The sequence below is a fragment of the Moschus berezovskii genome, chromosome 2, assembly GCF_049115385.1.
Source record: "Moschus berezovskii isolate FMDL1 chromosome 2, NW_MosBer_1.0, whole genome shotgun sequence".
Lineage (NCBI taxonomy): Eukaryota > Metazoa > Chordata > Mammalia > Artiodactyla > Moschidae > Moschus > Moschus berezovskii.
In genome coordinates this window covers 29,689,220-29,708,825 of record NC_142461.1, presented here as the reverse complement: position 1 = coordinate 29,708,825, position 19,606 = coordinate 29,689,220, and the positions used below count along the sequence as shown (strand labels likewise).

General features: G+C 51.5%; 1 protein-coding gene across 5 annotated transcripts; it reads right to left on the bottom strand.

The window, feature by feature from the left end:
* Window positions 1–114: 114 nt before the first annotated feature.
* Window positions 115–19,558, bottom strand: ZNF142 (zinc finger protein 142). Of its 5 annotated transcripts, none has more exons than XM_055397593.2 (10): window positions 19,420–19,558; window positions 19,011–19,124; window positions 15,565–15,878; window positions 12,837–13,436; window positions 11,428–11,562; window positions 9,475–10,299; window positions 7,018–7,195; window positions 3,139–6,067; window positions 2,288–2,393; window positions 115–895 (listed from the first exon to the last, which is right to left on the bottom strand). In XM_055397593.2, the coding sequence occupies exons 3-10, from the start codon at window positions 15,842–15,844 to the stop codon at window positions 426–428; spliced, it is 5,523 nt and encodes a 1,840-aa protein (XP_055253568.2). In that variant the 5' UTR covers window positions 15,845–15,878; window positions 19,011–19,124; window positions 19,420–19,558; the 3' UTR covers window positions 115–425. The 5 variants fall into 5 exon arrangements, with proteins under 5 accessions (XP_055253568.2, XP_055253566.2, XP_055253567.2 ...); XM_055397591.2 differs by having other exon boundaries at window positions 19,011–19,163; window positions 19,420–19,556; XM_055397592.2 differs by lacking the exon at window positions 19,420–19,558 and having other exon boundaries at window positions 19,011–19,413.
* Window positions 19,559–19,606: the final 48 nt, after the last annotated feature.

The window sequence follows — 19,606 nt, the reverse complement described above, 5'->3', positions numbered from 1 at the left end:
AAGAGATGAAATGGGTAATCCACGATCTTATAGCCAGGGACTTTGGTGGGGCGATGGTGAAGAAATTAGGAACACACAGGTCCAAAACACAGTGTGCCTCAACAGAAACCAATGTGTGGTCCAGGTCTCTCTTTTATATCAACTTCCAAGTACTACGGGCCAGATTCCCAGGAGGGTTTCAGCCTCATTTATGCCTTGAAGCCAGCCCCTCCCACAGCCCTGAGCTCCTCAGGCTAGCTCTGGGCTCAGTCTGCACACAGGATCCACACCCTCCTCGTATCTGGGAGGTGTGGGGGCTCAGCTGTGAGGTCCAGTCTGCACATGGGCTCACACCCTCCTTGTGTCTGGGTGGTGTGGGGGCTCAGCCCTCAGGTCCAGTCTGCACAGGGGCCCACACCCTCCTCGTGTCTGGGAGGTGTGGGGGCTCAGCCCTCGGGTCCAGTGGGTGGAGCAGCAGGAGCAGGCGGGCCAGGGTCTTCCAGTTGCACGTCATGCAGGTGGACCGTGGGAGTGGTGGGGTCTTTGCCCACACCTTGGTTGGGGTCAGCCTGATCAGGGTGGTGCCTGCGCACATGCTTGACCACCTGGAATTTCTGCTTGGCCTTGTAGCTGCAGAGGCGGCAGAAGAAGGGGTGGCGGTCAGTGTGGGTGAGGGCGTGATGGCGCAGGCCGGCGGCCCAGCGGAAAGCCCGGTGGCACACGTTGCACACGTAGGGCTTGGCCTCGCTGTGCTTGCGCAGATGGGTGCGCAGCAGGAAGCGTGTCTTGAAGGCTTTGCCACACTGCTCGCACATGAAGGCCCGAGCTTCCCGGTGCCGTGTCTCCTGATGCACACGCAGCGCGTCGGCCCGGTTGGTGCAGTACTCACACTCGGGACACTGGTATGGCTTCAGTCCTGTGGGACGGGGGAGGGACAGGGAACGGGTCGCCACTGAAAGAGGTGGAACAAGGATCCGTGGACCAGAAGTGCCACTGTGATCCTGGCACATAAGGAACGCAGCCAGTCAGCTGACAAAGGACCATGTCTCTGGCATGTTCTGATCCTGTCTGATGTGCTCCCCTTCCTCCACATAATCCCTTGTAGACAGTGGGTGCTCAATGGATGCTGGTAACTAACTGGACCCCAAGTAGCCATCTGACAGCAATAAAGACTCAAATATGCTAAGTTTTCTACAAGCGGAATTTCAACCCCCTTTTGGTCCTGGGTCTTCCTCCCAAACCCCACCATCAAGGCCACCACAAGAAAACCACCAGAGAAATCCCAGCTGAGGGACCTTCTACAGAATCCCTGAGCAATCCTCAGAATTGTCAAGGTCATTAAAGTACAGAAAGTCTGAGAAACTGTGTGTCCCAGAGGAGCCCAGACAGGACAACTCAAGGTTGGGTGGGGTCCCGGGTCAGAGGAGGACGTCGGGGGAAAAGTAAGACAAATGAAATAAAACTCTGGGCTTCCCTGGTGGCTCAGATGGTAGAGACTCTGCCTGCAGTGTGGAAGACCTGGGTTCGATCCCTGAGTCAGGAAGATCCCCTGGAGGATGAAATGGCAACCCACTCCAGTGTTCTTGCCTGGAGAATACCATGGACAGAGGAGCCTGGTGGGCTACAGTCTATGGGGTCGCGGAGCGTAGGACACAACTGAGCGACTTTCACTTTGGTCCTGGAGTACTCATGGAACTGGGAATCTATTTAAATACAATTCCTTGTTCAACTCAGGAAGTAAAAGAAAATATTTAAGAGGGAAGAGGTAGAGGTAAAAAGTAGTGGCATCCATAGAGGCAGAGGGTCTTGAAATGCACCTGGTTAATTCCCTTACAGGGTGGGCCATATGCAGCAATCAAGACACACCATCATTAACCCACCTCTGAGAACCTGTGGTCCATGGACTCTACTCAGGAGGGAAAAAAAGGACAAGTTAAAACAGGCGAGCCCTCTACTTTCTCCTCCTCAATCACGATAGTTCCATCCTGTTTCCACAGGAACCAGGTAGATCTGGTTCCTCATGCTCAAGTTGGGGGTTCTCAACAGCAAGGGGGTGATTGTATGCCACAATCCCCTGGGAAGGTTTTGCCAAGCACAAATGCCTAGACCCCCAGGTTCACCTCTCCTGATTCTGATAGGCTTTCAGTGGGTTAGGAAGTTATTCTGGCTTTTCAGTTGACCCACTACCCCTGACGTGAAAACTGATATGCACCCCAAATCTGCAAAAGGACATACACCACCTCAGGGAGGCTGGGTGTGCCAGGGCACAGGGGAGCCCCTCGGGCCTGTGGAAACCACGCAGACTCACCTGTGTGCTTGGTCATGTGGTACTTGAGCTGGTTGACCCACTTGCACTTGTAGCCACAGTCAGGGCACAAATACTTCCGTTCCTCCTTGTGGATCCGCATGTGGTACTGGAGGAGAGAAGAGCAGAGAGCACTCGGAGAACATGTGCCGAATGGTTACTCACTGGATGTGGAAATAGGGCAAACAGGCAGAGAAACTGCTGGCAGATGATTCTGTTCCCTGCACCGAGCCAACCCAGCCCCGCCTTAGGCCAGTCACTCAGACAACACCCTGATCCATTTGGCCAACCTCAGGTATACCCGATCTCAGCTCTGCCATTTATTTAGCTGTGTCTTTGGGCAACCTAACCCCTAATTCTCAGTTTATTAATTTTTAAAATGGGAAACTGAAAGTAACTATATTTCATATTTTTATAAGGATTAAAATTAATGCCCAACATAACAGTATAAGTGATCAAAAAAATATTAGCTATTATTATCTAGATTATCTATAATCTATTACATGCCTTTATCACATGCCAAGCATATATTATGGAATTCTATTTTTTTTGGTACATGGCATGGGGGATCTTAGTTCCCTGACCAGGGATTGAACCCACGCCCCCTGCACTGGAAGCACGGAGTCTTAACCACTGGACCACCAGGAAGTCCTGGAATTCTACCTTTGTAACAACCCTATGCAACATTATCTCCTTTTCTCACAGATGAGGAACCTGAGGCTTGGAGAAGTTAAGGGACTTGACCCAAGTCACAGAGCTAATACTTGGAAGAGTTAGGATTAGAGAACCTAGGTGGTTTTAACTCTGCAGCCTGCCTTCCTTCCGTTTCCAGACCCCATGGCCCCTGACCTTACCTTGAGGCGAGAGGGGTCCGCGCAGGCATAGGGACAGAGGTGACAGCGGTAGGGTTTTTCCCCGGTGTGGATACGGCTGTGCCAGGTGATCTTCTGCCGGTTCTTGGTGCTGTAAGCACAGTCCGTGCACTTGTAGAGCCGGGTGCCCCCATGCCCTTTCACGTGGTGATCGAGCACTAGCTGGTGGCGGCAGGCAAAGTCACAGAAGGGGCAGCGCAGAGGGGGCTGGCCAGAGTCCCCCTCCCCGGCAGAGGCTGCCGCTGCCTCGGAAGTCTCCTCGTGCTGCTCCAAGTAGTGCTTCACCAGGCCCACCCGCTCCCGGGCAGCAAAGTCACAGAGCTGGCAGCGGTGGCTGAAATGCTGCTGCCTCCGGTGCTCCTCCAGTGCCGGCCGGCTGGGGAAGGCCTCCTGGCAGGCCCCACACTCGAGCCGGGGGTGCTGCTTCCGGGTGTGCCCCCGTAGGCTGGCAGGGCTGGCGCACAGCAGCCCGCAGCGGGTGCAGTGCAGGGGGCCCTCAGCGGCCTCCGCTGGAGAGCCGGGGGCAGGCAGCGTGGGCTCCGGATGCCTGCGCAGCGCGTGCTGCTTGAGCGCCGTTTCGGAGCTGAACTGGGCCTCGCACTGAGGGCAGGCAAAGGCCGGGGTGCCCTGGTGGCAGCTGTTGACGTGGCGGGTGATGTCATGGCGGAGATAGCCGCTGTAGTCACAGAGGGGACAGAAGTGGGTAGGCGTTTTGTCATGTACCCTCAACCGGTGCAGGCGCAGTTTGGAGTTGGTACCGAACGTCTGAGGACAGGAGTTGCAGCGGATGCGGCCAACCCCTGTGTGTCGGGACTGGTGGGCCTCGAGCCGGTACCGTCGAGTGGTGGAGAAGTCGCAGAAGGGGCACTGATGTGGCTTCACCCCCTCATGTTTCAGCCGTCGGTGCTGCTGCAGGCACCGGCTCTGCTTACAGGTGAAGCCGCAGTCCCCACACTGCAGAGGGGGTCGGGGGCCTCGGGCCGGGGTGGCAGCGGGGTGCCGGCGCTTCTGGTGGAGCCTCAGGGCGGCAGCAGCGGGAGCAGTGAAGGGGCAGAGGCCGCAGCGCAGCTCTCCAGAGGGCTCCAGGGGGCAGCCCCGGGTCTGGTGAGTCCGCAGAGCCCGCTCCTGCTGGCAGCTAAACGGACACGTGGGGCAGGAGAAGCGGGCCGCCTTCTGCTTTGGCAGCAGAGCCAGCTCCCCATCCCCCGGGCTGTGCTCTGTACTCCCACTGCTCAGGGGTACAGAATCCCCGCCGCTCGGTGGGGACAAGGCAGGTTGGGTCTGGACGGCCCCTCGCTTTCCTCCCCCGCCACGTCCACCCCGGCAGCCCTCAGCCACGTGAGAGGTGATGGAGGAGAGGCGAGAGCAGAGGAACGCGCATGAGTTGCAGTGAAACTTGCCCTGCTCGAAGTGGAACTTCTCAGGGGTCTCTGAGGCTGAGGAGTCTCCCACAGGAGGGACTGTAGAGCCAGAAAGCACGGCAAGAGGCTCCCCTATCTTCTCTGGCTCCCTAGAAGGCTCGGAAGGAGCATCTCTTGGGAGCACGATCTCTTCTTCTAATGGTGCAGCTGGGGGCTTCCCACCTTCTGCATCCTCTGAGGCTGGGGTGCTTGGGGGCAGAGGCTGCAGAGCAATGGGTGAATCTGGTCTGGGCAAGCCCTTGTTTTTTCTGAGCAGAACAGGGCACTTCTTCAGCAGGTGTGTGCTGAGGCCACGCTGCTGCTTAAAGCTAGCGCCACACTCCGGGCAGAGCAGGGGCTCTCGGCGGCCCTGGCACCCAGCCCTGGAGTGAACACTCAGGGCTTTCTCCCGGCGGGTGATGAATGGGCAGTGTGGGCAGCGGAAAGCTCTCCCCTCTGCCTGAATCACGACCATCTGGACTCGCCCTTCCAGCACCAATGCCTCTGCCTGCTCTCTGTCCTGCCTCCTTAGGGCCTTGAGTAATGACTCGGATTCAGGGAGCTGGGGCAGAGGTGCTGTCTCGGTGAGTGTAGTTGCCTTGAAGGTTCCCACCCAGCCATCTGGGGGCTCCTCTGAGGAAGGAGGATTGGTTGGGGACTGAGAAACTGACTTTTCCAGAATGGGCTCTTCAGCACCCAAGTCAGAAGTTCCAGCACCCTCAAAGGTAGACAGCTCTGTCAAAGTTCCTTCTGGCCCTTCCAGGCTCAGGGGCCCGGAGGGGTCCAGGGGCCTGAACTCCACAGGAGCTGTTTCGGTGACTTCCTCAAGGGGCGGGTCAGCCACAGGTTCCAGCTCGACTCCCAGGGCCTCGAGGTGTAGTGTGCAGCCACCCTCGTCTACCTCTGCTGGACTGGGGCTGCCAACCAGGTCATCCCCCTGGGGAACCTCGCTGCTGTCCTGTTTCCCAGCACTGCCCTCCTCGCTGGTCTCTGGCAGGGCCTGGATCAGGGTGGGGTCCATCACAGCCCCCGGGTCGTGGTCTGGCCCCTCAGGCTGGGCAGACAGTTGACTTGCAGGCTCTGAGTCTGGTGAGGATGTCGGGCACTGCCTGGCCCCTTCTGGCTCCTGGCTGGCACAGCGGAGCTGCCAGATCTGGTCGCCGGGCACGTAGCCATGGGCCTTGCGCTTGTGGAAGAAGAGTGTGGTGTTGCTGAAGGTGCGGTAGTCACAGAGGGCACAGCGGAACTCGCGGAGGCGGGTGTGCTTGCAGTTCTCGTGGCTCAGCAGCGCCTGCTTGTGGCGGCTCTGGTAGCTGCAGTAGCGGCAGGGGTAGAGCGGCGCTGGCGTACCAGGGTGGTGCTGGGAAGCCATGTGCTTCTGCAGCTCGTACTTCCGCTTGCAAGCGAAGGCACACACCTCACACATCAGGGACTTGCCCTGGTGCCGCAGCTTGTGGCTGCTCAGCTGATCAGCCCGGTGGCAGCGATAGGAGCACTGGTTGCACTGGTATCTGGCAAAGAGGGAAAGATCACAATTATTAAGTTAATCATAGCCACTACCAGTCACTCATAGATTCATACCATGGACCAGGTTCCACATTCACTTGTACGTGTGTCATCTGATTTATTTAAAACATTTTCTTAAAAGTCTTTATTAAATTTGTTACAATATTGCTTCTGTTTTGTTTTGGTTTTTGGCTGCGAGGCATGTGGGATCTTGGTTCCCCAACTAGGGATCGAACCCGTATCTGGTGCATTCATTGGAAGGCAAAGTCTTTACCACTGCACTGCCAGGGAAGTCCCTCGTCATCTAATTGAATCGTCTTTTCTGCTACCCTATGAACTAGGTATCTTCATTTTATCAGTGAGGAGACTAAGGCATAGAAGTTAATAACTTGCCTCAAGTTACAAAGGAAATGAAGGGCAGAGATAGTCTAGCTTCGGGGCTTGTGTTCTAACTCTTAATCTATGTTTCTTCCTAAAGTGAAGATATCCTGAATCAGCAAACTTCTGCAGACTTCCAGGGTGCTGACAAGGCTACAGCCCTTCGGGCAGGTTTCTGCACCGAGTTCCCACTCTCCATAGAGGCGTGAAAGCTAAGGAGAGACTCCCGAGCCAGCTGCACCCACTGGTCAGAGGGGAACTTGCTGGGATGTGTAAGTGCCAGGATCGGGGTCACAAGCATAGCCCATCTACGTCACCAGGACTGGGCTCAGAACTCAAATGACACCTCAGTCACCGGGCCTCTCCTCTGGGTCTGCGCTTCCTTCCCTGAGCCCAGAGAGGTCTCACTGTGCGGCCTGGGCCACGGGCAGGGGTCAGCTGGAGGCAGTGGAACAGAGGTGACAGGAGCAGAGGGGTGTGAGCAGGAGACCCTCGGGGCCGGGAGAGAGATGGGCTGCGAGCTGACTTCAGCAGCTTAACCCCCAGGAGGTGGGGCGGGGCGCGCGCGTGCGCACACCTGAGGTCGCCCGCGTGCTTCCGCATGTGCACGCTGAGGTAGTGCTTCCACTTGGTGACGTAGCCGCACTCGGTGCACATGTAATCCTTGGTGCTGGAGTGGGTCAGCATGTGCTTGGACAGGTAGCTCACGTCCCGGCAAGTGAAGTCGCACAGTTCGCACTTGTGGGGCTTCTCACCTGTGGGGGTGGGGTGAGCGGGGAGAGGACACAGGTCAGACACGGACCGACTGAGGGACGCCCTGACGCCCAGCAGGAGCGGAAGCTGAGGGGCTGATGGCAGAGTCAACGCTGCCCCACGGCCCTCTCGGATGACCACGCCTCCACCCCGACACCAAGGAAGACGGGCGGAAACGAAGACCCAGCTTTTTTCAAAGTCGCTTCTAGATTTGTTATACAGCTTACTGGCACTGATGGCCAACTGCTCCACTTAGCCCAATCCACTGAGTTTTGTGGAAGAGGAGGAGGAAAAAATTAGGTAATATGACATAGTGGTTAACAACCCTGGAGTCCAACACAGTCATAAAGATATTAATAGCTGACATTTACACAGTGCTCACTATGTGCCAGGTGCCTTTCTGAGCACTTTATAAAAATGCCTCCCCGTACTGAGTCCTCACAACAGCCCTACAAGGCAGGTGTTCTGATTACCCCATTTTACAGAGGAAGAAGCTGAGGCACAGAGAAACCACAGAGCTATGAGGCAGTGGTTGAAATTCCAGTTTACCACTGTGTGGTCTTGGGCGGGTCATTTATCCCCTCTGAGTCTCAGTTTCCTGGTTTCCAAAAAGGCGGGGGGAGGAGGGACACAAAAATACTGAACTCACATGGTAGACATAAAGTTTAAATAAGATGCCCCAGAGGACTCAAGGACGAGCTGCCCCGGTAAGCTGGTCAAGACCTGGCATTGATTGGTGAGGCTGGGGCCATATTCCTTTCAAGACCTTTCCCTGAGTCCCCTGCTACCCACTCAGCTCCTCCCCTGATGGTGAAGGCAAAGCAACCAGCTGGCTCTGGTTCTAATACCAGCTGTGGGATCCTGAAACAGGCCATTTTAAATGTTCAGGGTCTCTCATCTTTACCTGCCTTCCTCACAAGACTGTTATGTATAATAGATACGAAAGAACTCTGTAAACTGTAAAGCGCTACACAAACATACCTCAGAGACATTGTGGGCTCAGTTCCAGACCATTGCAGTACAGCATATACTGCAACAAGGTGAATCACGCACATTTTATGGTTTCCCAGCACACATAAAAACATTATGTTCACATGCTGCACTGCAGTCTATCAAGTGTGTAATAGCATTCTAACAAAGCAATGTGCATGCCTTGATTAAAAAATACAGATAAAAAAGGCTAACCATCACCTGACAATGCAGGGTTGCCACAAACCTTCCATTTATAAAAAACACAGTATCTGCTAAGAATAATAAAGTGACGTACAAGAAAATAAAATATGCCTATATTGATGTGAGGTTTTAGGAAAGGCCCCCCAAAATGAGATTTTGTGACTAAAGCCTGTATAGAAATGAACAGTTTAATGGGAACAACAATGGCTTTGCCACAAGCTGCCTAAAAACTATCCTCCCAAACTAAAGAATCTTTGATGACATTTTTTTAAATGTCTGGTCAATCCACCGATGCTTACATAGAGATCACAAATGGGCAGATGCTGTATAGCCAGGGAGCCTGATTTGGTTTTTACTCAGAGTAACAGCAATGCTGATAACCAATTAAAAAGTCTGAGCTGAAGAACCTGCAACTTTCAGGTCATGAGACGTGATCGTGTGTCAGTGTCATGGCTGCCAAGGCTATAACATACGAGGATGGCTCAGTCCCCTCAGCCCCATCTCTCACAGCACACCACAGAACTTGAATTACAAAGGCAGGCATCTGTCCTGGTTTGGGCTTCTTTGCTTTAACAGGCTGGGTAAACATGCCTGACCAGAGGTGGGCAGAACCCACCAGGGCATTAAAGGTGAGGCACAAGAGCACAGGATCTGGGTCAGAGGAAAGTGAAAGTGAAGTTGCTCAGTCGTGTCCGACTCTTTGTGAACCCGTGGATTGTAGCCTACCAGGCTCCTCCGGCCATGGAATTTGCCATGCAAGAGTACTGGAGTGGGTTGCCATTTCCTTCCCCAGGGCATCTCCCTGACCCAGGGATCGAACCCAGGTCTCCCGCATTGCAGGTAGACGCTTTACCATCTGAGCCACCAGGGTAGCCCCTGGGTCAGAGGGCCTGGATTCAAATCCCAGCCTGACCACTTTCTGAGCTGACGGACATTCAGCTTAAGCCTCATTTGTGAACTTCAGATGCTAGATTTACCTCATGAGTCCTATGCAATGTATGCAAAGCCCCACCATGTGCCCGGCACACACAGAAAGCTCCCGTTTGAGCCATCATCACCGTCATCTCCCCCACAACACGGAGCGAGGGAAGGGTGGAAGCCATCTCACCGGTGTGCAGCAGCATATGGCGGATGAGCACCCTCTTGTGGGCGGTGGCAAAGCTGCACTCGGGGCACTGGTGGATCTTCTCATGAGCGTGCATCTTGCCCACATGGTCCTGGTAGGCCACCGGGTTGAAGGTGGCAAAGGGGCAGAAGGTGCAGCGCAGCTCTTCACTGCCGGGGTGGCCCTGCTTCTTGTGTTTGCGGAACAGGTGCTTATTGGAGCAGGCGAAGTCACAGTGGGGACAGTGGAAGGCATAGTGGCTCTTATGGTGGGCCTCCATGGCTTCCACCGTGGCGAAGAGCATGGGGCACGAGTGGTGGCGGCACTCCACAGCCCGCACCCCGTGGGTCTCCTTCAGGTGCTTCATGAAGGCCTTGCGGTCGGGTGCCGTGTGGTCACAGCCCTCCTGGAAGCAGCGGAGGGGCAGTGGCTCAGCCGCGGCGGCCGCGGTGTGGCTCTTGAGGTGCTCCTTCAGGGCCTGGCTGAGGCGGAACTCCTCCCGGCAGACGGGACAGGCATATGTGTCCGAGTAGAAGTTGGAGATGTCCTCGTGCATGCTGGCCATGTGGCGGTTGAGGGCATTCCTCTCTACGGCGCTGTAGTGGCACAGCGGGCAGCGGTGGGCCTTCTGGCCCAGCTCCCGCAGCAGGTGGGTCTTGAGCTTGCTCTTACTGGTGAAGAACTTCTGGCAGTTGGGGCACTGGAGACTGGGGTCTGGGAAGTGGAGGTGAAGGTGCTCCACCAGGTGAGTTCGCTTCTTGAAGCAGCGCTTGCATTCTGGACACATGTGGGTCTTGAAGAGGGACTCGGTGCCAGAAGCCACAGTGCCTGGGAGAGGGAAAAGGTGGGGAGGGTTGACAATGAGATTCTTCCATGGGCCAGGGACTGACCGTATAATGGGAGAACCACAATCTGCCCAGACAAAACATGCACGTCTGCATGGCCTCGCTCCTTTCTCTCCGGGAAACCAAACAGTAGCATCTCAAACTCAAACTCTGTAGGCTCAAAGAAGAGACAAGACATTCAAGTATTTAGAGAAAGAAAATCAAAAGACCATGCTGTGGCCTGTAAGAAGTGCTTCACCCAGCCACCCTCTATTCCTGAGCCTCTATCCAGAAAAGCTCAAAAGAACAATCTTGATGGAACATTCTTGTTCCTCCTGCCCTCTATGGGGGCAAGTGGAAGAATCAGGAGGACTGGCTGGAAGAAGGACCTCACAGGGAGTGAGCAGAGAGAAGACAAGGTAAAGTACTCTTACTTCTGAATACTCCGGTCAGAGAGCTGGTGATAAATATAATCAGATCCTTCCTGGTCATCTGTTCGTAAATATGCTCCCTGTGGGATGGGCTTCAAATGCTGTTCTACTCAGATGGAAAACTGGGAATGCAAGGGTTCAGAAACGCAGTTTTATGGGGCTCAGTGTCAGACAAGACAGGCTGCCAGTCGATAACCTCTGGCATCTTCGTACTATGAATATCACCCTCTCTCTCCCCACAGAAGAGCCTTCCTCCTGAGGAAAACCAGCTCTGACAACAAATGCTATTTACCTTTCCCCTGCATCACCAGGGGCTTCCCAGGTGGCACCAGCGATAAAGAACCCGCCTGTCAATGCAGGTAGACGTAAGAAGCACAGGTTCGATCCCTGGGTTGGGAAGATCCCCTGGAGGAGGGCATGGCAACCCACTCCAGTATTCATGTCTGGAAAATCCCATGGACAGAGAAGCCTGGCAGGCTAGGGGGTCGCACAGAGTCAAGACTGAAGCGACTTAGCCCGCGTGCATTGTGTCACCAGGGACTGTGCCCATCTATCACTTCCCCACTAGCTGTGTCGAAGAAGAATGTTAGGAACGGAAAGATGTGAACCAAAACTCAGAAAACCAAACCCCAGAGCCTCAATGCCAGGCTCCCCCAGTCTGTTCCTCCCCACTGAGAGGTTCAAGCCGATCGTGTCATTACCTTCCAGTTCCAGGGATTTCTGGGAGCTCTTCAGGCTACCACACTCCTCTTCCTCCTCTTCCGCTGACTCCCGCAAAGGTGAGGGCTCTCCTGTCTCCTCCAAAGGCTCTCCCGTTCCTGGAGGCACTTTGGGAGCTGCAAGTGCAAAGAACTTGATGACTAGAGAAGCCAGCGCAGCACTGAGTGCTTGAATTTCCCTCTTACTGGCTGGGACGAATCACCTCTCACCGTGGAGCGTAAGAAAATCCTGGGTTCTAACCACATACGTTTATTCCCACGGGGACAGAAAGACCAGGAGCTAAGCTGTTAGTAATACTCCAGTCTAAAGTAAATCAAGGGCTTCACTAGTGGCTCAGACAGTAAAGAACCCATCTGCAATGCGGGAGACCTGGTTTCAATCCCTGGGGTGGGAAGATCCGCTAGAAAAGGGAACAGCTACCCACTCTAGTATACTGGCCTGGAGAATCCCAAGGACAGAGTAGCCTGCCAGGCTATAGTTCATGGGGTCACAAAGAGTTGAACATGACTGAGCGACTTTCACTTTCACAAAGTAAATCAAACCTCAGATAACACCAAACTCAGACCCCTTGAAGGGAAGAGCTTTGAGGTCACTGGAGTGGGGAGAGGGGCACAGAGGCAGAGGACAGACTAGACTGTACTTCCTTGACTCAGGTCCCCGGGGCTAACAGCTGGTGGCTCAGTGCGGGCGAACATCCCTGACATCTAAACGTCTACTGTGAAATCCAACTCAGCAATTCAGGGACACACCCTGCGCTCCTAAACCCATTCCTTCTATCCCTCGATAGAGGCAGCTGCCACAGTAAGGCAAAGACGTATGACTTTTTCATTCCAGGAAAGAAGAATTTTCTGTTTGCACCAGAGCACAAATCAGTGTTAGCAAGCCAAATCCTCTCATCAGAACCCTGGCCCCACTGGTCTGATTCCTCTATTTCCTCCTGTTCTTCTACTCACCTCATGCTCTCTTTTTGAGACCAAGAGGAATAAGAATCACTGAAGCACCACCTCCAATGAAGGTTTCTTTATACAATAACCCCAGCTTCTCCTGTCCAATTCCACCTGCTCTAACAGGAGTTCACAGGCATTCCACCAGAGGCTACAGCCACTGACGGGCGGGCAATTTAGCTTCTGCCCTCAGAGTTCTGAGATGGATCAGAAATGTTGGTTAAATCACTTCAGTGTAGCCTAAGCCAATCTTCATTCATTGTCTGCCTGGTCCAGGATGTCTAGATGCCTTCTCACATCAGTCAGTAATCCTGATCTCCTGAGCCACTACTCTGGATTCTCTTAAATTCATGCATATATTCATGGCATCTGTAACAATTGCCTCTTCTACAGACCAACTTCAGCTGTGTTCCAGGCAGGGGACTGCTAGGCCCTTGACTTCATACCTGGCAGCAACTCCTGGGAAGGAAGACCCGTTACAGCAGACGGTTCTTGCTGTGTCCCAGCTCCATGACTCCGCTGATGCTGCCGGAAGAGTCTGACGTTGGAGCCCACGAAGCTGCAGCGGTTGCAGTGGAAAGGGTAATGGGCCTGCCGGTGAAGCTGCATGCCCTGCTGGCTCCCAAAGAGCAGGGGGCAGCCCCGGAAGGAACAGGGCACCGGAATCGCTCTGTGGGTCTGCCTTAGGTGCTGATGGAGCTCCTTGCGATCTTGAGTGGAGAACACACAGCCAGACTCTGGGCAGTAGAAGGTGTCGGGGGTGCCCCGGTGCATCTTGAAGTGGCTCTTCAGGGTCTGGGGTTGAGCAAACTCTTGTCTACACACAGGGCATGGCAGGGGGCTATCTGGTGGGCTCTGGCCCTGCAGAGGGCCGGGGAGAGCGAGGTTGCTGGGGGGCAGCTGTACAGAGCAGGGCAGCGTAGGGAGGCCCTGCACGGGCTGAATAAGGGTCTCAGTGCACTGGTGCAGGGCCAGCAGAGTCGGCTCTGCGAAGCTCTGCTCACAGCGCTCACAGAAGTACACCTCCACCACCTTCACCAGGACACCTGTAGGCAGAGGATCGACAGAGAAAGGCACAGAATCAGACAGAATAAGACTCAGAGGAGTTAGTTACCAGCAGAAAATATAAGTGGATCTTTTCATGTCTGTGGAATGGAGATGGACTTAAGTCTGATTCTATACCTGAATGTAAGCCCCTAAGGTCAAGGACGGTCTATCTTACATGATACTTAACACAAAGTAGGCATTTCATAAGTATTTGTGAAGTGAAAGTAACAAGCATTAACCAAATCCACAAAGCATTAAGAAAAGGTGATATATTTTGCCCAAATGAAAAATCAGAAACTCTCACAAGAAGGAAATGACAATCTGGGGGTAACATCTGTGACATACATGACAATATGTATGTTTACTTTTATATTCTGTGAAAAGACCTTCAAATGCACAGTGACTCAGAAAATGGACGACATCCTTTCTGAAATGAGCCAAATCACATTCATAGACATTGCTGCCATTTCTTAAGTAATGGCAGGACCTTGACAAAGAAAGGCTAAGGAAACACTTTTACTTGGTCCTCCAACTGCACTATGAGAAGAGGGACCTGGGATTCTGCAAGGTTAATGCCACCACCATGCTTGTTAACGGTGGAGTCCAGGTTTGTCCTGCATTCTGGTGGTCTTTTTTCTCTTTATATTTTTCTTGGTTTAAATAAACATTCAGTGCAACAGCACATCTATATAAGAATATCCACCTCCCAACGTCACACACACAATTAGGTCTATATCCTTTCAGGCCTCATGGGGTCACAGTTTAATAATTTGTTTTTTCTTTTTTCTACTTGCTATATATCAAAGATATTTTTATCTAAAAGTAGTACATTTAGATCTTATATTTTTTTTTGTCCAGTTCACGATACTTCAGAGCATGGATAAAGCAAAATGAAATTACCCTTACTGACAGATATCTGGGTTGTTTTCAAACACTGTAAAGAAAGCTGCCCTACATATCCTTATTCCTGTATCTTTGTGTGCGTATGTGACACAATCTATAGAACAGATCCCTAGAAGTGGAATTACTGGGTCAGAGTACACTCATTTAAATTTTGTTATGTGGATAAATTGACCTGCAAAAGATCACACTCATTTATACTCTCCATAAACTGTAAGATAGGGTCTGCTTCCCATTGCCTCACCAACACTAGTTTTGTTAAAAAAAAAAATGCTTAATTTTTGCCCAAGTGTTGCAAAACAGAAGTAGCAACTCATAGGTACTTTTAACTGGAATTTGTCTGTTAGTGAGATTATCGTTAGTGATTTTTTTTTTTTTAAGTGAACTGCACATAGATTTCTCCCCCCCCTTTTTTTTAAAAAAAAAAAAACCTGTTTTTCTTATTGTGAAGCTCTTTGAATTTTAAGGATATTAAATCTTATATATTGCAAATGTCTTTCTAGGCTCCTTCTCAATTTATTTACTATTTCTTTCACCCCATTAAAGTTTAGAAATGTTATATGATCAAACCTGCTAATCTTTCCCAGTATTCTTTGCACACTGCCAAGGAAAACTGGTACAATTGTAGCTGGAAGACGACAGTTAAAAAATGGGGAAGCTACCCCAAAATAAGAAGTTGTAGATGTAGGAAGAATAACAGGGAGACTCTTTCTTCTAACATAAATATAAATTGTTCAACTCGCAGTCATAACACATGCCTTGGGCGAGTTAAATATGTTATCCACAAGAAATCAGAGCAGGGAAATAGCAGATTACCTCTAGGAAGCCCTGCCAAGCCCTGGGTGGTGGAGAGAGGCTGGGCCTTTTGCTTAAACCCTGGCTGCAGTCCCTGGGTGGGAGGGTCAACATGGAGAAAAGAATCCCTGAGGACTATAGCAGTAAGAATTGGGCAGAGGTGTCAGAAAGGTCTTCCGTCCTGGATTACCACCTAGCAGACGTGAAGCCCTCTCAGGGATAGACTGCCAAGAACTTGGTACAAGTTGTACACCACCTTGCCAGCCTCCAATCAACATTCACCAACTGCAAATCAAATTACAACATCTCTAAGTATAAAAATAGGATGCTACCTTGTGTCTTCATCTTGTTTATAGGCAAGGATCAAAAATAGCACAGACAAAAAACTCAGGCTTGCTTATCTTACTGCCCTGCTAGCAACTGTGTTTATACCTGGAGTCTCTCCAGGAGCACCTGGGGACAGATTTCCAGCTACTGCTTCCACAATGATCTCCATGTTCCCTGTGTCCTCTTCAGTGGCTGTGGCTTCTACCAACAGGCAGCCTGGGTCAGGAGGCAAAGGTGGAGGGTTCCCAGAAGGACAGGGGCTCTGGACAGGCTCGAGGAGTCCATGGTTAGAGAGAGGTGGGGGGATCAGCAGTAGCTCAGGGCACAGTCCATCCATCTCCCCAGTGCTGTTGGCTGGCTGTGAGTCCAACAAGGTGTCTGTCATCACCACCAGCTTCTGTGCTGTGGCGTCTTATATGCTGGTAAACCAACCAGAAGAAAAATCAAACAACATATAATTATATCTCTCACTTTCTTTCCAGTTGGTGTGGGTGCACAGCCCAGTGCCTGCCTCAATTCATCTCCTTGCATGGCAGCATGCCATACCTAGTTAACATAGACATTTTCTTTTTAAGACAATGTTTACCTGGAGAAGGAAATGGCAACCCACTCCAGTATTCTTGCCTGGGAAATCTCATGGACAGAGGAGCTTGGGGGGCTACAGTCCAGGGCATCGCAAAGAGTTGGACACAACTTAGCAACTGAACAACAACAGCAACACACAATCAGACAGACTGTGATTTGGGGAAATCTCTCTTTTTTTTTCAGTTTTATTTATTTACTTTAAAATATTGTATTGGTTTTGCCATACATTGACATGAATCCACCATGGGTGTATATGTGTTCCCCATCCTGAACCCCCTCTCCCACCTCCCTCCCCGTCCCATCCCTCTGGGTCATCCCAGTGCACCAGCCCCGAACACCCTGTATAATGCTTCGAACTTGGACTGGCGATTCGTTTCACATGTGATAATTTACATGTTTCAATGCCATTCTCCCAAATCATCCCACTCTCGCCCTCTCCCACAGAGTCCAAAAGACTGTTCTATACAGCTGTGTCTCTTTTGCTGTCATGCATACAGGATTATTGTTACCATCTTTCTAAATTCCATATATATGCGTTAGTATACTGTATTGGTGGAGAAGGAAATGGCAACCCACTCCAGTGTTCTTGCCTGGAGAATCCCAGGGACGGGGGAGCCTGGTGGGCTTACGTCTATGGGGTCACACAGAGTCGGACATGACTGAAGTGACTTAGCAGCAGCAGCATACTGTATTGGTGTTTTTCTTTCTGGCTTACTTCACTCTGTATAATAGACTCCAGTTTCAGGAAATATCTCTTGACAGAAATGTGGCATAAAATGGAAACTGAAGTGACCTAGCAATATGGAATATAGAGTTTTGTAAGAAATTAAAATTTGTGTATAGAATAATAGTTGCAAATATTCAAACAATAAAGTCCACGGCTAAAGGAGAAAAAAGACAATGTTTAGACCAAAAAGCATAAAAATGATAATAGGGGTCAATATAGGAAAGAGACAAGAAGTTGTGACCCATATACTAAAGATTGTTTCTTGGAGCTAAGTGAAGTTTGTCATATTAGTTAGCAATCTGGGTCTCAGTTCTCTTATCTGCAACAAAATTGGGTGGGGCCAAGCTATCAGGGCTTCCCTGATAGCTCAGCTGGTAAAGACTCCACCTGCAATGCAGGACACCCCAGTTCAATTCTTGGGTTGGGAAGATTCGCCAGAGAAAGGATAGGCTATCCACTCCAGTATTCTTGGGCTTCCCTTGTGGCTCAGCTGGTAAATAATCTGCCTGCAATGTGGGAGACCTGGGTTTGATCCCTGGGTAGGGATGATCCCCTAGAGAAGGGAAAGGCTACCCACTCCAGTATTCTGGCCTGGAGAATTCCATGGACTGTATAGTCCGTGGGATTGCAAAGAGTCGGACACAACTGAGTGAGTTTCACTTCCACGGGATCTCAGAGGTTCCTTCCCCTCTTAACATCTTAGGATCTCACTACTCTTTAGCTCAAAGCACTTCCTTCATGATCTGGCCCTGCTGCCCTCTCTAGATTAATCTCCCACCTCTCTCTGCAGAAGATCTCTGAGCCAGTGATTCAACTTTTCATTGATTTGCCCTTTCCCAGACTCAACACATTCTCTTCTGCTTCTATATACTATACACCTCTCAGTTTGATGGGCCTTCTCCCCTTTGTCATCTCTCTTGTCTGGCTGATCAACTCTTAACTATCCTTTAAGAATCTGTACAGGGACTTTCCTGGTAGTCCAGTAGCTAAGACTTGTGCTCCCAATGCAGGGGGCCCTGGTCAGGGAACTAGATCCCACATACCACAACTAGGAGTTTGCATGCCACAAGTAAGATCAAAGATAACTCAGACCTGGAGCAGCCAAATAAATAAACGTCACTTTACTATGATGGCATCCTGACACAGTTCAGCTAAGTTTCTCTCTCTAGGGTCCTCATGGCACATCGTACAAAGCTCTATCAGAAACATGTCACACTGCACTATAGTTTACTTGTCAGTCTCCCTCCCTAGACTTGGAGCTTTCTGAGTGGATTTTGCTTTAGTTATCATTTCACTGAACATAAACCACAAAAACCTATGCAAGTCAGACAAGGGATTCTAATGAAGAACTGTGATGCAGTGGTAAAGAATCTGCCTGCCAATGCAGGAGATGCAAGAGACACAGGTTTGATCCCTGCGTCTCCAGATCCCCTGGAGTAGGAAATGGCAACCTATTCCAGTATGCTTGTCTGGGAAATTTCAAGGACAGAGGAGCCTGGTGGGCCACAGTCCATGTGGTCACAAAGAGTTGGACACAACTGAGCACACACTCACACACAGTTAAGAACTGCAGACACAGAGATGCAAGGCTGGGCTTCTACTAAGATAACAAACCAGAGGTGCCTTATGTATAAAGTAACACACCTGGAGAAATTTCTCATTCATTGACTATGACCTAATATTGAACACTGGAACTCAACTCAGAAGTGAATGTCAACTAAATTGCATATCCTGTTATACACTGCTAAAATTAGTTTGCGCTGAGTAATTAGGAATTAAGGATGAGTATAATCACTTCATGAAACTGAGCCATGAAGGTCAGGTAAGGGGCGCCTAGGGCTAGAAAATCATTTTGTAGGTGAGAATTCTGCAACTCAAAGCCTCAGATTAGGGAAATTCAGAAGGTGGTAAGGCAGCGCACTTCCGCCCTCAGAGGATTCTCTGGAAATCACAGACTCCACTTATCGCTGCTCTAAGGAATCTTCCAGCTTCAGTAATAATTGCCTTAACGGGGAGCCAAGGAAGAGGGGGTCCTCTAGACTGAGAACCGTCAGCCGCTGGAAGGCGGAGTGAGGTGGGACACAGGTGGGCACAAGAGAAGAAATGAGGTTATCTTCGGGGCAGCGGTACCGAGGAAGAGAAAGGACACATGAAGTCAGAGAGAAGGGCTAGGGAAAGGGTGAGATCGGGTCTGGGGACCAAGGCACCCGATTTCCACTTGCCTGTGGGCTCTACTCACCGCGTGGCCTTGGGCAGATTGTAGTCCCCTCGCTTCCCGGGACGTCAGCTTTCCTGTTTGTAAAGTGGAGGCGATGACAGCGTCCACATCATTGGGCGGGAGCGGGAATCACAACTGCCGGCAAACGGGAAAATCGTTTTGTACCCTGCAAGGCTAAGGAGGGAGCATCGTCATGCTTACTGTCCTAAGGAGAGGCAGCGGGTAACCGGGTGGGGTCCACAGCAATGACGCCGGGGGTGCTGATCTGATGCGCCGGGGCCTCGCTCGTCGCTGTGCTCCCTTCTGCACTTCTCCCGAGCGTTCCCATCGCCCAGGCCTACCCCTCATCCTGCGGTTTGAGAAAACTTTTGCCTCCGGCCTGCTCCGCCCGCACTCCCTATTAGTTCCCGCCCCGCAGCCTCCAGTTTACCTCCGGCCCTAGGCGGGCAGGAGCCTCATCTCTATGGTCGTCCAGCGGCTGGAGTGGCCTCCCGGGACTCTCTTTGTGCGACTGCCTCCGGCCCAGAAGCCTCTAGGACCGCGGCACATGGAGGCCGCTCTCTCTTTCTTTGTGCGGCTGGCGGAGTACTCTCTCTATGGTTCTTCCTATCGTTTCC